The sequence below is a fragment of the Gobius niger genome (assembly GCF_951799975.1).
Source record: "Gobius niger genome assembly, chromosome: 11".
NCBI lineage: Eukaryota > Metazoa > Chordata > Actinopteri > Gobiiformes > Gobiidae > Gobius > Gobius niger.
Genome location: NC_136862.1, coordinates 28,172,496 through 28,193,429, shown reverse-complemented (window position 1 = coordinate 28,193,429; position 20,934 = coordinate 28,172,496). Strand labels below are relative to the sequence as shown.

The window sequence follows — 20,934 nt, the reverse complement described above, 5'->3', positions numbered from 1 at the left end:
ACAAAACTGAGACGAAAACAATGATGAAGATGTGACAAAAAAGTGAGAAAACATTGACAAGAAATTGACAAAAAATTGATCAAAAAATGACAAAAATGTGACAAAAATATGACAAAAATTTGATTAAAAAATTATGAAAAAATGACAAAAATGTGACAAAAAATGAGAAAAAAAAATGACAGAAATGTGACAAAAATGTGACAAAAAAATTACAAAAATGTGAAAAAAATGTGACAAAAAATGACACAAATTTGATTAAAAAATTATGAAAAAATGACAAAAATGTGACAAAAAATGAGAAAAAAAATGACAAAAATGTGACAAAATGTGACAAAAATGTGATAAAAAATTGACAAATTACAAAAATGTGACAAAAAATTGACGAAAAAATGACAAAAATGTGACAAGAAATAAAAAAAAAATGACAAAAAAGTTACAAAAATGAGTTGAATACCCAACAAAAAAATGATGGAAAAAAAAATCTGATGACGTGAGGAAAAAGATCCTCTCGGTTCAGGCGGGAGTTAAGAGGTTAATGTCATGAAACAACCCACGCTCATGAATTTGCAGAAAACGGAGTAGCGGCTTTACAGGTTTGACAATATTTATTGAACCTGTTATTAACTGTTGAATTTGTAATTAGGGCAAAGTCACCTGGGTGATCAAAGATTTGAGTGGGCTCCAGCCCCGCAGCACCCATGAGATCGGCGCATAGGCATCCAACATCCCAAAATATGAACGATCCAGATGTTTTCAGCTGCTTTGACCACATTTAGGTCAAAGCCTAGTTAGAAATCATTAATGAATACAGACCTTTTGTTTTACTATAGCTAAGAATTCACGTATAAAAGTGGCTATTGAGTTAAAAATTAAATCATATTCGGTTAAATGTCTGCTTTTTGTGGTCGGATACCCATCCAATGATCACTCAACATGATCTTATAGTATGTTTATGATGGAGAAATCACAGAGATAATGTAAATGCCATGAAACTGACATAACACACCTCGCCACACTTTAATATGGGGACTGGCTTCACATCACCATTCATTTGTTTGCGGATAGAAGACTCAATTCAAACAGGTCAGGGAGCCGTTGGCAAACAGAAGTACGACTTTGTAGCTCAGATAGCTAATGGCCTTTCTATGAATACTTTCACTCTACTACATTTGAAGAAAAACAACTTTCTACCTCACAACAGTTCTATTCACCTTATCCCGGAGGCTCGCGTGGGCGCCGCCATGAATAGTGCCCGCCTCTTTTCTTCTATCTATTAACATGAGGCTGGAGACGTCCAGATAAAATCAGTTACTACACGAAAACAGAGCCACTTTTCATTCCACACAGAGAAACGGTGCAGTGTAGACATGTTGGTGCAAATGAACATTGGACATCGTACACAAAGCAATCGACTAAACATCAGATTTGAGCGGAGAACTTTTTCCCTCGTTCTCCGCTTCATGAACGTTCTTCACGCTCGCCCGGAAGTGTCAGGACAACGGAAGTGCCGGGACAAAGCAAAAAGAGGCACAAGTGGGCGGGGCGGAATAAGGTGAATAAAGGCTCCAAAATAAAAAGTGGTGGATTTGGGGGATCTTCTTTTTTTTGAAGATGAAATGTTTTCTTTCATATAAATTATTGAAACGGCTGTAATAATAAAGTAAAGTAATAATATATATTAAATATATACTAACTTCTCAGTACTTTACACACTACCTATCAGTAACTCGCTGTCCGCCATGATATTATGAAATACACTTTACTAATCCCTCATAGGAGTTTATAGCTGTGAATGGACAATTGGGCTATAGAAGAGGGTATGCAGATGATGTCACGGCAACAAAAGCCAAACGCGTGTCAACGATGCGAGCCTATAGGCCTAAAAGTGCTCTATGACCGATCACCAATGTTTTGTTTTTTTCTATTCTAATCTATAAAAGAGCAAGTCAATTCCAGTCTGGTATTATTATTATTGTGTGGCTTCAGGGGCCTTTTAGCAAATAGAATGTTGAGTTTGTGTTGCCCAGGTGTCTTTGATAATGTAGTCATTGGAGTGTCCATTTATACATAAATACATATAAATAAAGTTGCCTTGCCTTGGATTATGCAACTTTTTATTTACAAAAAAAAGAAGGAAAAAGTAGTATCCAAGTTTAGTCCACAGTGAGTATATGGGACTTTCTCGCGAGATAATACATCATACTTTACATTCAATTTTGAAAAGTTTTCCTTTTCCTTTTTAATAATTATAATATCGGGGTTTATGCAGGTAACAGCAAGTCTTTCTTTTAATGCTACTAACTCCACAAGTCAGTAATCATTTTACTTTTGACAGAATTCAGTGAAGGATATTTCAATTCGCTCTTTGGCTTCTTCAAACTGAAGGGATATGGCGCCATCTTGAGGACGGATGCATTTAGGCAAATGAGTCGCCTTGAGTCTCTCTAAAACCAAAAAATCAGGTTAGAAATCTCAGAGTGATCATGGACTCAGACCTGAACTTAAACAGCCACATCAAAGCAATAACATCAGCAGCTTTTTACCATCTGAAAAACATGGCTAAGATCAGAGGAATAGACTTATCCATGCATTTGTCTCCAGCAGGTTAGACGACTGTAACCTCTGCTCACTGTCAGAGCTGCAGAACATCCAGAACGCTGCTGCTCGAGTCCTGACAAGAACCAGGAAATACGACCATATTAGTCCAGTGCTCCGGTCTCTGCACTTCCTGTCACTCAGAGAATAGAATTTAAAACAGCTCTGCTTGTCTACAAGTCTCTTCATGGTTTAGCTCCAAAGTACATCTCTGACATGTTAGAGCCGTATGAACCATCTCGGGCCCTGAGAACTTCAGGGAGGGGCCTCCTGGTGGTTCCCAGAGTCAATAATAAACAAGCTGAGGCTAAAGCTAATATTCTGGAAGTCTTCATGAGGATGTGAGACAGGCCTCAACTCTGACAATGTTCAAATCCAGGCTGAAAAACAGTTTTTACTGAAAGTATTTTATCTGCACTCCTGCTTTTTACTGTAATTGATACATTTTATGTTGATGTTTTTATTGATTTTATGTTTTGTAATTTTATGCAATTGTGAAGCACTTTGAATTGCCTTGTGTATGAATAGTGCTCTACAAATAAACTTGCCTTGGCAAACAGCGACTTAAGGGATTTGTATTGTGGAAGTCGGTCGTACCTCATTCGAATCAAGGCACTGTAACTGTCTTTTACTGTATTATTCATCTACAAAATACAACAAAACAAATGGTTCTTTACAAATGTTTTTATTTGTTGCACATCTGAGCCATTTTGTACAGCTTTACACTACCTCGTTTTATCAAATACATCCCCCAAAAAGGGGGGCAACTTTCGCCACTGGAGGTCCCCGTTTTGCTCCTTCCCCTAAAAGCATCTTTACAAACAATCAAACCAAGTCTTCAAAGTGTTTACTTTTTCCATTGTAGGAACTTTGACTTTTTAAGACACACAGGCTGACACTGACTCCATTAAAACCAAAATAGTTTGATTGGCCAAGGCTACAAAGTAAAATCAAATAATATCACAGGAAGTTCTCTTTTTCATAATGTAAATAAAGAGTGCCCACACTTACTTTGAAAGTCAGTGAGGCCTGTCATTTTACTGATTGATTTGTATTAAGGGCACATCAGGGGTTATTTATTTAACATCAAAACATTTTGAAAATAACCTCTTAAATAAAAGCATTAACTATTAAGTACAAGACTAACAAATCAAATGAAGATCTGCATGTTGATAAAGTGGCACAACTTTACACTGTAGCATTGTAGGCTGCTAAAAATGACAAAGATATTTCACATTTCCCAAAAAGGGGACTTAAACACTGAACCAACTTTATATCTGTAGTATGTATAACTTTTTAAAGTACTGTCGACTTTTCCAAGTCCATTTGTGCCATTTTAGAGTAAACTAGCCTGGCCAGGCAGACACAGACAGCAGGGGTGGCTGTGACTGGCCAGGCTAGTAAAGTAGTGTAATTTTCACTTTAATATCTACCATGGAAACGACCGTCAACCATGTAAAAAAAAGACACTGCCCACTTTCTCCAGATCTTTTTTGGACAGTAACGTGATCAAAGTTGAGTGTTAATTACACTTTAAACATTATTTGAGGCATTTTGGTGAGTGGCAGGGGAGCTCCATGGTAACGCTCAGAGGCGGGGCTTCAGACTTTGACAAAGTTAGCTCTTTTGGCTCACAACAAACAACAAACATTAAGTAGGGATTTGGAGAGATTTGGACTCACACAATCTACGCAATCGATGTAATGTGCACCGCTGATATAAATAAAGTCTTCAACATATGTGAAACAATGTAACTGGAAAAATCAACTCCACACTTCTGGTTCAAGAAGCAAAATCCTCCTCGGTTTAAAATTAGTTTTATAATCGACGAATGAAACGAATCATTGGTTATATATTTGTTGATATTTTCAATAATCAAGTCACACTTAATTTGATTTATTGCTGCATCTCCAATACGATGTGTTTAAAGTCTGTGTGTAAAAAAAAAAAAAACATTTAAATGTACTTCCAGGACCAGAAGTGCAGGGGGCACTGTCGAGCTGCGTAAAACACAAATAAAAGATGATAAACCAGTAAAAACATACAAACATGTTCCGAAGCCAAACGGACACACTCGTTCCTAGTCAGAAAACCTTTGACATCATTAGTTTTTTTGTTTTTGTTCAACATGACATCAGTTTTCGAAACAGGTTTGTCAGATATGGACAGGACTTGCAGAGCTGCCTTTTGTGATTCCATATTTTACAGGATGAAAACGAATCTGCGCAGAACACAATCAAATACCGGGAGCTAAAAAAGCTAAAAAAAAAGTTGACAAAAAGGTTGAAATCAGAATTACCAAGGGACTTCAGGTGAATGGGAAAAATAATTCCCTCATTTTATTCTTTCTTTTACTTTTTTTTTTCTTTCTTTACTGTAATTCCACAAACTCCCAGGTCCTTGGGTCAGTCTCATTCTGTGCCAGTACGGCTCTGAATTCAGCCCAGAAGTGGCACATTTTACATTCATCAATCTTTACTCGGAGCTTATCCCAGCTGCTATGGGCGAGCAGGGACCAACACTTAAAGTTTGTAGGAAAAAAAAAAAGATTTAGAAATAGGGCTGGGCGATGAGTCAAATTAATTCTATATCGATCATTCGCACAAATTTAGCGACTTTTCAGACGGTTCACAGAAATCACACCTTTCTGTCGACCCTCGCGTGTTGTTTTAGGAGCTCCATGTAGTTTTATTCCACTGAAGACACAAAAACAACTGTCTGGTTTGGATGGAACAGAACTCTTACTAGTCCAAACTCAGTTAAAAGAAACATTTAGACAACATTATTGTTGACAAATTGCCCCGTCCTAATCTGGATTTTTGTAACTGACTGACTGAATTTAAAACCTTGGAAATACATCATTGTGCATCCATAATGCCGATCCATGATAAAAGAAGTCAATAACTTATACAGCAAATCCCGCCCCGATTTACAACTCGTGTTTATAAAATAAAAATGATCTTCCTTCTTACTTGGTGGGCAACTCGTCTTGGTAATTTTCTAAACTAAAAACAATCAAAAGCCCTGGGTAAACGTAATGCTGATGTACTGTCAAATAATAGTGTTCTGATAATGGCTGAGCGGCTCAGGTCTGACCTCTCCGTTTGTACAGTGTCTGAGTCGAATGTTCAGTTTTTGGAGTAGCTCTGGTACTCCTCGCAGAAGCCCGGGTCCTCCTCCGCGTAGTTCTCGTCGGGAGGGAAAGGGTTGGCGCTCCACTGGTCGTCCTCGGGGGCATACTGCTGCTCCTCCCCAGAGGAGGGAGGCTGTTCTGGGCTGCCGTACGGCTCGGTGCCGCCCGGGTTCTCGCTGCTGTAGGTGTCAGAGGCCTGGAGTGTGTCCGACGGAGCCAGACCGGACTTCTTCAGCCTGAGGAACAGAACAGGTCACACACCAGCTGCCAAAATAGTTCTAACTCAATTTCTTTACGGTTTTCTTGAAAACGATGCAGTTTAATGCCTCATTGTATTCTGACAATACAACATAAACAGAAACCGAGATAATGGCCCCAAAACACTTGTCCAAGCACTGCCAGAACAACCTTCAGAAAAAGGATGATGATGGTGAAGAACAAAACATGAAGAGGCAGCACAGTCTCCACACTTAAACCCCATGGAGCAGGTTTGGAATGAACTGGACAGAAGAGTGAACTCAAAAAGTGTCACACTTTTATGGAGCTGCCACTGAAACAGAAAACCTTCTGATAGGTTTATAGATTTCCACTGTAGCAAGAATGTTTTATTTTCTAATATTGACTGTTTACTTGTATCAGAGTATAATGGGGCATTCAAATGCATCATTTTAAAGACGCTCATGGGTCCTTCCACCAAAACGGTGCCTTTTGCCACAAAATGATCAAAGCAGTTGTTGAAAGACAACTATTACATTATTTAGATATTGTTTTAATATTTAATAGCTTTGAAACCATTTCAACAATATTATTTAAAATTTAAAAATGTGTTTTTTGGCCTGTCCCGTCTGTGATTTTTCATCATTAATAAGGTATAAAATGTGGAAATTGTAGCTAGAACTACAAAAGAATCACTTAATTACATTGTCCACTAAGAGGTCTCATTATTTTACTGTTGTTTCTAAGCATCTAAAAATCTTATTTCTGTGAAACATTGGCAGTTTTATGTGTGTCCCTAAGATTTTGTCATTCCTGTTACCAAACCACAAGAAAACTCTCCACATATTAATGGTTCAGTCCAATGACATCAAAAGAGACTTTTCCACGATCTGAACCAGTCAGTGACTCTCTCTCGTCGATATTTACTCAATGAACTGTTTGTGGACATTTGGAGGGGGGGGGTCATTCCTGTCACCAACTTTTAGTGTGTAAATCCAAGTATGTTTCTGTTCTAACTTATTTAATCAATATCTACAAGTTTCATTGGGTTCTGTGCTCGTTAGCATTAGCCTGCAATTGGCAAATTGGCCAAAGTTTGTCATTCCTGTTACCGTCATTCTGGTTACCATATCATAGAGAGAGATAGAAAAAATCCATTAAAAAAATTAAAATGAGAGACTGAGATGGTCCCCATACATTTTTTGTACACCAAAACATATGCCAATTTAAAAAATAACAAGAAAAATCATTAAAAAAAAAATACTTTTTTGGGCCGGTTTTAAAGCTGAAAAGGCACCGATTTGGCGGATTGACCCTTGTGTGGATTTGCCAATGGAGGAAGTTCAGTTTGTGCAAGCATTTTGGAATACAAGGAATACATTTGATACTGCTACTATTATATTGGACTTCAGTTCGGACCAGCTGCTTCTTTTGCCCCGGGGTAAACGGGGTAAATCTGTCGTTTAATAGTAAGTGTGGCCTCACTGGTTCTTGTGCTTGGCTCCACTGATGTGCGACTGGTACTGCTCCACAGAGTTCAGCTCGAGGTTGCACACGGAGCAGGGGTAGCCCTTCACTGTCGTTGCTGTGAGTGAGGCACAAAAACATGGCGACATTTAGTACATTTATCACACTCCTGTCTCCTCTCCTCACTCGTCTCTCTCTGTGTCCCCACCTGGAGCTGTCGCCGGGCCGTACGTCTCCATCAGCTTCTGTTTCTTCATGTGTTTTTGATGCTTCTTGCCCTGAACGCAAAGAAGAGACGATGGGTTATGATTCTGACGCCTCCTCAGTGAGAAATGATCGAGTAGTTCAGGAACTAAGATACAAGATACCACTTTTGATAACAGAAAGAGTCCCGCTGCTCATTTACAAACTTTCCAATGTGAAATGTAACAATCAACTCACCATGCAATTTAATGTCTAGTGTTAAATCTTTCCAAACAAATTATTCTCAAAGCAAATTATGTGTCCAACCACAAGTGGTGCTAATAAGCACCAGCCACTATCAAAGAGGAGGTGCCATGTCCGAGGCCCTAAGACCCACAGTCCGTGACCCGGCAAGGACAGTTCATATCTCCACTGTGAATATGAACCTTCGAGACTAGCAGTTATGCTGAAAAAAAACAATGCCAGGAGAAGGGAAGAAACATGTTGACGTGCACTTTCAGTAACCCGACGAACATGATTTAGCAGCAATCAACTTGTGCATAGTTTCCACAGGTGTGGGTAATCTTTGACATAACACTGGTTCTAGTAACGTGATTGGACAGCAGATTTAATATTTCACAACATCATACCGCTGTTGAAAAGGGTGATTTTGCAGATGATGCCGCTGTTAGCACAACTTTAGCTGGTTTTAGCATAACATTAGCATGTTGCTTACCTTCATAATTTGTCTTTTAGCTGCTTCTTTCCCCTAGTATTTACCTTGGCATCCATGGCATTACCTTGGCATTTCCTCCTCATCCACTTCCCCTTCTGAACAATTCTATAAACCCCACCATAAAGCAACATTTGTACACGTTGCTCTCATCGCAGCTTTAGTAATGTGTATTCCAGCACGCGCATCTATGGGGGCACCGCCCACAACAACTGAGGTCCTTGTGTGTAGTGGAAACCCTCGTCTGTACTGGTTAGAGTAGATAAGTGACAAGGTGTGTGGGATATTATGTATATATTTCCACTCCTCCTATCGGTTTTCTCATGCCAATGCCCCGGATGTGCTTTAAACATTAAACAAACAAAATGGAATGATTAGATGGAGTGGTAAGTCCATTTGTTTTTCCCGGTACCTGGTAGTGCTGCTGGGCCATCAGAGGGTTGTTGAACGAGGCCTGACACACGGAGCAGAAGTGATTGGGGTTGGACTTGTCGTTCAGCGGAGCCGCTGCCGTTTTCTGCTTCTTTGCCGGGACTGCAGGGGGCGCTGGCGTCGGAGGAGCCACTGGTGAAGACAAAGAAGGCAAATGAATAGGAAAATGAATTAAGGGAAAGTTGTTTTTTAGCAGCAGCGGCTTACGGTTTTACTCTCAACACTACTTTCATGGTTTCAAAATGTGAACCTCGCTACATCCATGGACTTTCAGGTATGTTTTGATGGGATTAAGTGGAGTGGGGGGAGGATGTCGGACCAAGGGAAACATTTAAGATCAATACGGCATTTTCTAACCAACAAAGCATTAGACAGTGATCAGGGTGTGTTTGAAATGATCATCAAACAACTGCAAAAGTATAACACGCCCACTTTAAACTGACCCATTACCACGGCCATATTTTGCTATTTTTCTGACGAGATGGTGTGGCCTGGGTTGAATGAGCGTTCGGTGGTGAGCATACCTGTGTTCTGAGGGCCCACGGTCTTGAGGCGCAGGTTCTTGGCGTGGACTTTTCCCTGATAATGCGACTGTGCCATCACAGAGGAGGTGAACGTCATGTTACAAACCGTGCACGCTTTGTACCGGTCCATCTCACCGTTATTACAATCCTGAGGACAAGACAGCAGTTATTAAAGTATGACTTTTACTCTTTTATTCTAAAGCACGATTGGGGAGACACTGCAGGTAGAACTCAAGCTTTATTTTTATTTTCAATGTTTACTGTAGCTATCTTGTTCTCTTTAAAGGGACTATAAGGAGTTTAAAAATGTTAAAATTAAGTATTTTCCTCCCCCTACATGTTCCAGCCATGTCCTAATGTGTAGAATGAGCTCAGACCTGTTCACCACAACTGCCTCTAAAATCCTGTACGGTCACTCAAAAATGTGTCACTTCGGCCCGAATTGCCGTCATGCACGAGCTTAATATAGAAGGTGCAGTTACACATATGGCCTGAGGTGGCAGTAGTGAGTATAAAATGGCGAACTTGCTTCCAGCCCCTTTAAATGTTATAAATGTCCATCTGTAGCTTCAAGGACATTTTCTCAAAACGTATCACGTCAACGTATCGCGAACCAATATTTTGTCCCAGCCCTAATTCCTACACTTATTTACTGAGCTTTGAAGCCCCAAAAAACAAGTGAATTTTAAAGCTACGGATTTAATGCTTTTGAAATTTTGACTTTAAAATTGCTACTTCACTTAAAAAAAGTATAATTAATGAAGAAATGTTTAACTTATTAGAATTTTTAAGCTGCTGACAGGAAGTGACATGGATAAAAGTTCCGTAGCAGTTTGACTACTTTAAGCCAAAGGAGACGTCACACACCGTACTCGCAGCATTGTCTGTAGAAGGCTTTTTTAACGTCGGCTCGTTCTCGTTCTGGATGAAGAAGTAGCGGCGCACTTTGTTGGCGTGTTTCTTGCTCTGGAGACAGAAAAAAAACCAAAAACACAAAAGCAACAGTCAATCTCTGCTTCTAATGCGGTACGACGGTAAACAAAGGACCACTGGCTTCTTATTAGGATGTTCCATCTAATTCGACTCGGACTTGGACCAGTCCAATGTCATGGGAACTGAATTTGCGACTGTAGAGAGGTCAACCTAAGACAAGCAATAATTTAAAAAAAAACTATTGAAGCAAATACAAATGCCACTTATTTATCTATTTTGAATTGCCTACAGTATAATATTTAGGTAAATAAAAATTATACAGTGATAAACCAGATTTTGAATGCTTTGCACCTGAAATTATTAAAAGCGGCAGTTACGCTTTCCAGTGAGGAGGTCCCCATGTTGTTGGTCTGGCGATTTTGTTCTGAAATGAATGCAGTTTTTGTTTTAGTCCAACAGCCCTTAGCCAGTCTTCTTGCAAAATGTCCGTGCTCCCTTTTGTGTTTGAACTTCAAAACTAAATTTCAAACCTAATCGCACTTGAAATTACATCTCATACATTTTTCGGGATTGGACACGATGCTCGGCACTAGGCCATTTTTTTTTGTTTTCGATAGTGGGACTTTCATACTAAAATAATTGTCATCTAGAGCCAGAAAACAGAATATGTTAGGAACATATGCAAATTTACAACATCGGGTTCATCTCTAAGAAACGTGTGGAAAAATTGGGAATAATTTTGGAAAAAATTGGGTAAAATTGGGAGAATCTGTGGCCAAAAATAAGGAAAAATCGTGTAAAAAATGTTTGAAAAATTCAGAAATAAAATGGGTGAAATTGTGGAGAAAATAGTCAGAAGAAATTAGGGGAATAAATGTGTAAAAATGAATGGGGAAAAATCATTGAGTGAAAACACGTCCTTAAATGCTGTCCCCGGACAAACATCAACATCAAAACTGTATTTAGTTTCTTTCTTCTATATCTGCTTTCGATACCATCCCAGTATCATTTAACGGTACCCAGCCCTACCCTGCACAGTTAAGAGAAAGCCCAAAATGGTTTCCTGACTTCGTCCCATCTACAGTATATGAACTAGTGTCACAGCAGTTGAACAGACTGGGAACATTGGGAGGACACACTGACCTGATAATGGGTGAGCTTCTGGGACTCTGAAATGAGGACAGCGCTGCACACTTTACACTGGGAGTCAGAAAACAGGTCACTGTGCTCCGCGATCATCTTATTCACTACAGGGGGAAAAAGGGAATACACAAGCTTCACTACAGAGCACCAAAAAACAATTATAACTGTTACTATATCATCATATCATCATACTTAAGAAATATTGCATATTTTCTCATATTTGTAGTACAGGAAAACGCTTCAAATTAAGTTGGTTAATTGTAATTAACAGGTTAGCACACAATTATTATGAAAAAGTGAATATGAACTTTCAAAAGTAGGCAAGTCAAATGTATTTATAAGGCAGAGTTGTCCTGCTGCACATAAAGAACAGTTAATAATAAAAAACACAAAAAGAATCTAGGATAAAAGCAACATTAAAAGATGAATAAAACATCACTACAATCTTGAATCAATGGCGATATAAAGCAAAGGACGCAAATGAAATACTTGTGGTTGTAAACAATACCAAATAGAACCGTTATGAGCCCATTTAGTTTTCCATTTTTTATTTTAACCAAGCAAAAGAAGGCGTTATAAGTAATGCTAGGGTTGCTACTGCTAACTCAGTGGTCCTGTTCTTCCATGCATCGCTTTATTGTGCACGCTTCCTTCCCATCGCGGTAAATAAAGCGGAGAGATCAGATCAAACCTCGGATGCTTCGTGCTCTGCTCGACCTTGGAGCTACGAGCGCTGCGGCTACTTTAGCTTTAGCATTAGCACCGGGCTGCACTCTGCGCTGCACCGCCGCTCTTTTCAACCCGCTCGGGGCGCTTAATACAGGCTCATCCTGCTCCGGCTAATGCTATATCTACTACCGTAACGTCCGGGAGAGTGATGAGAGAGGAAAAGCAACATACCCTCCGCTAAACCCGAAGGTAAATACGGAAAATTCTCCGTTTGCATCGTGTCCGCCATGATGCGCCCAGCTGCTTCTGAACGCGCATGCGCAGAGAGGCGCCAGAGAAGCACATTTACCTGTCCATTGTTTTTTATTTATTTACAGTATTTCCCTCACTGGAAATAATGTGTTTGGTAGATGGCCTTGGGATATTTAGGCTACTCTCTCATTTGGTTGTTTTTTTTGTTGAGGCCTCCAGATTTGGTCTTCAGCGTTTAGGATGATAAGGACAAACAACAAAAATAAAGGATTGATAAAGGGTCGAATTATTGTAAAAAAAAAAAATTGTTTGTTGATCTTTAGGTTATTGGGGGACTTGAAGGAGTGGTTTGGTGGGCCGTATGTGGTTTGGACTAAATGGATACCAATTAGGCTAATACACACTTACAATTTTTCAATAAGTATTTGATTTAATGAGTCTGTGATGTGCTTGGGTTGCCTGTGGTGGTTATGAACTCACCATGGAGCTGCCTTCACCAGATCAATGGTCTGTTCTCACTGTTGTTTGAGTTCCACATTGTGTCTGATCATGACAAACAAAGTCAACAAATCTGACTGGACACTTTACATGCACAGAACTGTCTCTGCATCATGTCTCCTCGCTGTTGCGCAAAGATCAAGCTCATTTTTCTTTTTGTCGGCTTGGCCATGCTTGTTTTGTTTACTGTGGATGCGGCGGGGAAGAGGGGGCGGATATTATTTGAGAAAATGCATTCATATTCTCAAATAAATGAAAGTATCTATATTTGAGCGTGAGAATCAATACTTAGATATAGAGCCGCCTGGATATTTTGGTATCGATCTGCCAATCCCCCATATGCAGCAATATGAAACGCAAGTTTGGGCCATAGTGTCTGGAGTGTCTACCTGGTTGGTCCTCTTGATTTGGTTTCCCTGTCGGAGGATCAATGAGTTTAAATCAGCTCCAAAAACAAGAAAAATGGTTAAATGAAAGGCACAACCTGTTTAAAGAGGGGGTATTGTGCTTTTTTCCATCCCATAGCACCAGTCTATATCACACTACAATGATGACCAAACCTTCTGTTGGTCTGTAAATGCAGTAAATTAGAATAACTGCCTTGTATAAAATTGCTCTCTCAAAATGGCTGTAGTGAATGTCTTGAAATAGGCCTCTGTCTCTTTAAGAACCTCTGAGCCTTTCCGACACGCCCCCTCCACACGCTGTCTGTGGCATCAGTGGGGAGGGGGTTCTGCTGTGGAGCAGTGGTTGGTTACTCGGCTGGTGACGAAAGCTCGGAGGCGTCTCCAGGAGGTGGGGGCGTTCCTAGGAGGACTCAGGCAAACCTATCCCTAAAATGGCCGCCATCGGAGTTTTTACAGATTACTCAAAAATACGTGAATGTGCCAAGGCAACACTTCAGGCATGTTTTTAATGAGGGAGTGACATAATAACATGATGTAAAGCTTGAAAAAGTCGATTTTGCATAATACCCCCCCTTTAAGGCTAAGGCAGTCTCTTGATGGAGTCTCATCTGAAATGGTGAAATGTGTGGATAATTGAAGGAGAAGTCTGTGATAGAAAGAAAAATTTAAAAAAAGTGTCTCAAATTAGACCTGATGTGAGTGAGAGTGTGACTGTGAGGGAGACGGGGCCGACGGCTCCTCCTCCTTACTCCAATCAAACAAACACAAATGCATCTAACACGGGTGCCAGATCTAAACCTGACAATAAACATGTCAAAGAGCAAGTCACTGCCTCTTCTCCTTCTGTCCATCCCTGTCAGGAACTTGCTACAGCCGTTTCTGATGTGCCATATCACCCCTGGAATCCACCTGCCGTGCCCTTTTATCCCGATCTGGACTCCTGCCCGCCTGCCAATGTGGTTGCTGAACCCACCAGCCCCACGGTCATACATCGCTGCTGGGACTCATCCGACCTAGACTACCTGGCATCTACCTGGCTCCCTGACCCCGTAGTAGATGGTGAGACGTTTGCTGTTGAACTGAGACTATTTTGTAAAGTTTGTAAGCCTTCTGGCCTGGAGCTGAGGCACATCCTGAGACGTAAACCGAATATCAGTGACCTTGAGAAAATCCGCAGTGCCATCCCGGATAATGACATGCACATCACACCCACCAGAGAAGTCGACATCGGGTACGTGGGTGCTGTTTTGATACTCTGTGGAGCCATCAAGAAGGCATTCCCTCGTAAGGTGGACATGTCCCAAATCAGCTCTTGTAAACAAAACCCTTCTGAAACCACGGATGACGGACACATTCAGCCTCCACAGTGGCCTGAAGCCGCGCACTGAGGCTGATCCTAACCCGGCCTTCGAAAGCCACCTCTGCTATGCCATTTACAGGGGGGCTGATCCAACACTTCAAGAACTGAAACGCCACGCCAGTCACGCCTACGAGCTGATGAATGACAAAAAACACCAGGAAATTGAACTACGCAAACGTGAGATCAATGAAGAATTACCTTAACTTATCTCATGTTATCAACAACAGCAAGGAACTAGAGGCAGGGGACGAGGACAAGGACGGGGACGAAGGTGGAGCCGCAATCACTGTGACTAAAACGATGGTGGAGTTTTGATCATTGGACTCGTCACTGTCCTCAGAGTCATAATAAGATTCGTTGGAAGGATTAAAAGCTGTACTTATATCCCTGCTAATGATGTGGACGGAGGTTTGTCTGAGCCGCGTGATGTGTTTAAAGGTGCATTAAGCAACTTTTTGTGCGTATTTGACCCTGTAGTACCCTAGCCGCTTTACTTTCCATCACAGTGGTTATCTCCAAAGCTCCAGGATCAATTGTTTTGTAGGTTCTCTGGCAAGGCCGTGGGAACCCAGGGTGCTGAGGGCGCTGCAGCACCTCCTGGTGGATAGTTTCCCTCAGCACCCCTAACTAAAATATCTTCCGTCGGCTTTGTTCTCTGGTGTCAGCAGAGAAAACCTTTCTAACAATTGATCCTGGAGCGTCCTTTCATGCAGCTGCTGGGTCACTACAGGGTCAATATGCACAAGTATCGACTTTTTTTGCCACATGAATAGTTGCCTATCGCACCTGTTGTGTCAGAATGCTTTGCAACAATTGTTTTCATTTCCAGGTTAGCCATTAAACTTGGCAAGAAGTTTTCATGATTTATGATGTGTATCCTTAAGTTAACCTCACAGATGGCGTAGGGTAAAGGCCTTGGCGCCCCGGTGTCATGTCTTCACAGGTCAGTTGTCCTTCGTGAGATACCACTGTCTGTATAGCGACTGTTTGACTGCCCTTGTGATTTACTGTTGATTCTACAAGTATAAGTATGTCTTGCTTTCGTCCTTGAGAGAAAGAGCACTCTCTGCTAGCCTATGGTAATTGTAATCTCTATTATACTTGTATTATCCTCCTGTGTTTTTTGCTATATGTCTTTTTGAATGTGCTATAGAAATAAAGTGTACTTCCGCAATTTTGTTGAAATATTCTATTATTTACTAATGGGTAAAAGTCTCCCGGCACTACGAATATTGCAACAAAATTGCCTGAAGGTGATTCATGATCCAAGCATTTACTGTCAGATTTGATATATTGTTTTGTGTCATGTTTTTTCAGGTTTTCGTACTATTAGGTTTGTCTCTTTGACTTCAGCTCAAGACAAAAACAAGCTACGTCTGTATTTCTTTGCTCATCGGTGACTTTTCTTTTAATATATCCTGTTGACATTGTTGCATGATTTGCTCATTTTATCATTTGTGTTGATTCATTAAATGCATGTTTTTGTCTTTCAGTTGTTTGTGTCTGATATAAAATAAGTTTTATTATTACCTGAAGAGGGAATCGTAATGATCGTTTTTGATAAACCACACGACCGCACATGTTGATACATAGTTCTGCTACATAAGTGGTTCTCAATCGTTTTTTGTTCCTTTTAACTCCGAGCTCCCCTCAGGATCTTGCCAATAGCTTTTACAAAGTGATCAACTACACTTATATTCAGATTTATTTAGTAGTGTGTTCAAAATCAAACTAAAACACTCAAGCTGCAAAGGAGCTGTCAGCTGCAATGGTGTCTGTTCAAAGATGGCTAAACAATTCAGGTCTTTTTCTGAACATGGATAAACCGGTTTGCATGTATTTTACTACGCCACGCAACAAAGAACCTGACCCACCTGCTGATGTTGCAGGATGCGCAGTGGTTCAAGAATATAAATATTTAGGGGTCATTATTGATTCTAAACTCACATTCAAATCCCAAGCCAAGAAAGTAACAAATAAAATAAAATTTACTTTGCAAAAAATGTCACACAATTATGTCACACATTCGCTACTGTCTGACGACCTGGAGTCAAGTAAAACAACACTACAGTCAGTGGAGAGAGTTTATAAGCATCACTCAAGGTTTTGGATCAAAAGCATAACTGCATCATTGCCATGTTCTCTCAAAATATAGTTTTTCTAGTTGGGAGAATATGATACGGTTTCACGACATTGTACTGGTTTATAGAATACTGCATGGACTGGCCCCGCCCCCTCTGCAGGAGCTTATCCACCTGACAGACAGTGTGGGCACACGAGCCCAAAGCAGAGGAGACTGTGCTGTTCCTCTCAGGAAAACATCTTTTGGTCAGTTGAGCTTTTCAGTGAGGGCGGCTCACACCTGGAACATCAGGAACATCCCAACACTGAGAACCTTCACTAGATCAGTAAAACTCTGGCTCCTGGACAATCAAACCTGCAGTCACAGTGTGAACATGTAGGCTGTTTACCAATACAAAATCTGTGTCGTCTTGTTTATAATGTCTTTTTACTACCATTTCATGTTGTCTTATGTTCATGTCTGTTGTGCTTGTTGTTCTGTGGCCCCGGGACTACAGAGGAAAATTAGCCATTGTGGCTAACTCTGGCATATTTACATGTGGACTCAGAGGACTGTTAATTAATATGCACTGTCCCATCTTAAATAAATAAATTCCCGTACACTATTTAAACAGCCTGTTCATGATTTAGCCTTTGCGATTAAAGTACGTGTTCTTTGGGAAAAATAGGGTGTCCAGACGAGCTGGAGTAAACAGCCGCTCCTTGCACCTCTGCCTTTGTTAGTTAATCAAACATTCATGGGCCGGGACTATTGAAGACCTTTGCCACAGACATCCTGAATGAATCAACGCATGACTAGAAGAAATTCTAACGCCTCTGTATTGTTCCACTTGTATCCTCCTCTTGTATTCAATGTATAAAGCCCTGTGCTTGGATCACTCCACATGGGCAGCAAATATTCCACACTGAGGCCCATGCAGGCCACAGGCTGCCCGATGTGAATCTGTTCTTCCTCCATCTGTCTCGCCTCGGTGTTCACAGTGTCACCAGGTCGGGGTTGAGGGCCCTAATGGCTCCATAACAACGCCTCTGCTTTGAGTGAAGATTGCACTGCGACTGCTCTTGTCCTTGAGCAGAACTAACGCTCCTTTCATCTCATTTCATGTATTAATTTATTTGAATAGGACAGTGCATATTAATGAACAGACAACTAGTGCTGTAAATATGCCGGATTTAGCTCAAGGCTAATCTCCATCCGAGGTAAAAACGAAAAACTAAGACAAGAACACACAAAATATAGAACACAAAACAGTACATTACAGATAAAACAGGCAAGGACGACAACTACACAATTCATAAAATGTATTTCTTTCATACGCCGCTCCATGGTGATCTGTGTTCTCCCTGTGCACTTGAGAATAAATAACCACTTCTGATTCAGACTTTACTCTCTCTGTTTATTTGCATTAATCTTTCACAAGTTAATTAGAAAATCCATCTGATTACTGACCTCTCAGATTACTGAAGAGACATGAAAACAGCATAATCTGACATACATGATCTGATATTCATATAATCTGATTTCTTTCACTCGTGTGTGTAAATTAACCAGGAAAATAAAGAGGCCAAACTAATGTCACAAAGATTAAAAGATGTAATAAAAAAGACAAAAAACATTTGGTAACACTTTATAACAACTACACCCTATTTAGACTTAACAAATGATGAATTAACAGTCATTTCACATCTCCATGAAAATAAGTTCAACTGTAGTGGCCCCTAGGACGCTCCAGGGTCAATGAGAGGCAGTGAAAACCTTCCAAACCATTGATCCTGGAGCATCCTAGAGAGCACTGTGACGGAAAGTAGAGGCGCCATGCTCATACAGCTGCTGGGTCACTACAAGGTCAAATTCGCACAAATATCAACCTTTTTTTTTAACATAAAAAGTTGCATAATGCACCTTTAAAGGACCAATGCCTTATTTTCTTTCATTATTATAAACAATGAAAGCGGAAACCACTAAATGAATAATGCTCTGGTTTTATATAGCGCTTGGACACTCAAAGACGCTTTACATTGCACTATCCGTTCACTCCATACTTGGTGGTGGTAAGCTACTGTAGCCATAGCTGCCCTGGGGTAGACGAGGCAACCAGTCTGCGCCATCGGCCCCTCCGACCACCACCAACCACTCACTCACTCACTACATTCTCCAGGCTTCCTGATGTTCTCGGTCTCCCATCCAAGCACCGACCCGGCCCTTCCCTGCTTAGCTTCCGAGGTCTGACGGGATTGGGCAGAGCAAAGGCGGTGTGGCCATGAACCTCTTAACCCCCTTTAACCAAATTAAAAGGCCAGTGTAATGCCTCATTTGAAAGCTAAGGTCTACAAAACTCATCTAAACGCATCTTTCTCCTTGTGTTGTTGTCGTCACTGTTATTTCTTGCTTTTTTGTTGCATTTTCGTCACATTTCTGTCACTTTTCTGTTGCTCATTTGTGGCTTTTTTTGCTTTATTTTTTCGTTGGTGTAGCTTCATATTATGATACATTAAATTCAGACACGATTCATGACAAATACATTAGTCCTATTAAGTCAACTCACACAGGTGAAAACAGCTCATCTTCCTCTGAATTCATTCGACTTGTCTCATTTTGTGGCGCATATTTCACTGTTGACCCTCCTCAGCCCTGTCCTGCTCTTCCTCTTCGCGCGGAACAGCTTCCTCACCGCTTCTCGGATCTCCTGGGTCTGCAACACATAAATGATGGGGTTCAGCGTGGCGGGCAACACGGAGGTAATGGACAGGTTGATGATTCTTGCGTTTGTGTGGATTTTGCTCATCATGGAGAACGTGGCTAAGATCGGCAGGTAGAAGATCGCCACCAGCATCAAATGAGCCGTGCACGTCTTCAAGGCTTTGAGTCCTTCTTGCAACGAGGCCACCTTTGACAGCGCAATCCCGATGTACAAATAGCTGAAAAGGATAAACGCCAAAGGTATCCACGATATCAGGACTGGGTAGAGGACGCTTAAGACGTAATTCGCAAAGTTACTGTTGCACGCGAGCCTGTACATCTGCCCGTGATCGCAGAAATAGCTTTTGATGACGACCGATTTGCAATAGGACAGCGTGGTCAGAAAGGACACTGCTAATATCACCGCCACTATTACAACAAGCCAGAAAAAGGCCATCAGACCGATCATGAATCTGTGTGTGATCTTCAGGTGGTAGTGCAGCGGGTGGGCTATGGCGACCAGGCGGTCGTAGGCCAGCGCTCCCAGGTTGAACGACTGCATGGAGAGGCACGAGTAGCAGAAGAACAAGTACGCCATGCACTCGTCGTAGCCGATTTGCAAATGGTCGAACAGGAAGGTGTCGATCAGTTTGGGGACCAGCGCGGTGCTGCCGAACAAGTCGACGAAAGCTAGGTTGAAAACGACCACGTATTTGGGCGTGCGGAGGTTGTGGTACTGGAAAATCAGAAACATGACGAAGGAATTGCCGACGATGGAGACGATGTACACGAAAAAGAGGAAAATGTAGTAGTGGTGGATGTTGGGGATGCCCACTAAACCGGAGATGATGAAGAACGGAGGCCGGACGAGGGAGTTGTTGGACTCGAGCATCGTGTGAGAGAGAGGTCGTCTTCCTCAGGGTGGAGAGGGATGAAGGAAGGAGGCACCTTATGAAAGGTGCCTCCTTCCTTATGGAAGACGTTGCGGTAGTGACCGGGTCCATGGGGAGAACCTCTAAACTTTTGCCTTGAAGTTTGACCAACAAGTCACTTCTACAGTATCTCTTTGTAATCGTTGTTTTCCTTAAACAGTGTCGGTTACCTCATCTCTCTTCTGGAAAACAACTTGCTACATCACTACTTTATTTTGAGAGTAATTAGTTTCCTCTTACCAATATCACAAGAGGCATCAACATTCTACAGCCTAGTTAAAAAAAAAAGACAGAAATCAGTCTTCCCAGAGCAGGCTATGGGCAAACGTTTTGATGCAAGCCAAGGGCCACATTAGGTTTGGAAGGCTGGATCCGTTGTGCCTTGGGGCGTTATAAACAAGTACAACTCTCAAACAGACTAATGGCCTAAAAACACATCATAAAATAACAAAATAGCAGCAATTTTTTTTTGTTTTTACTGCTCTATGAATCAGTAAAAACAGTGGTGGTGTTCACCTTTGAAGCCAATGCATATCGGGCTTGATCTTGTTTTAAAGACTAGGCGGGCCACATTTGGCACTTGGGCCTTAGTTTGCCCTCCTCTGTCCTAGAATTTGTCAACAAACATGTCCCCACAGTGAAAAAATACAGTGGGAAATAAAAGTAAGTGCACTGTTTGGAATTTCTCACATTTC

The 20,934-nt window shown here is 41.1% G+C and overlaps 2 protein-coding genes across 2 annotated transcripts; both read right to left on the bottom strand.

The window, feature by feature from the left end:
* Positions 1-5,377: 5,377 nt before the first annotated feature.
* Positions 5,378-12,341, bottom strand: znf346 (zinc finger protein 346). The gene is made up of 8 exons (XM_079566534.1): positions 12,260-12,341; positions 11,360-11,463; positions 10,151-10,249; positions 9,284-9,431; positions 8,740-8,891; positions 7,620-7,689; positions 7,430-7,529; positions 5,378-5,964 (listed from the first exon to the last, which is right to left on the bottom strand). Exons 1-8 carry the CDS (start codon positions 12,315-12,317, stop codon positions 5,724-5,726), a joined length of 972 nt encoding a protein of 323 aa, XP_079422660.1. The 5' UTR covers positions 12,318-12,341; the 3' UTR covers positions 5,378-5,723.
* Positions 12,342-19,218: 6,877 nt separating this feature from the next.
* Positions 19,219-20,199, bottom strand: LOC306970792 (olfactory receptor 7A42-like; the record flags this gene model as incomplete). Its single annotated transcript, XM_079566822.1, has 1 exon — positions 19,219-20,199. One exon carries the CDS (start codon positions 20,197-20,199, stop codon positions 19,219-19,221), a length of 981 nt encoding a protein of 326 aa, XP_079422948.1.
* Positions 20,200-20,934: the final 735 nt, after the last annotated feature.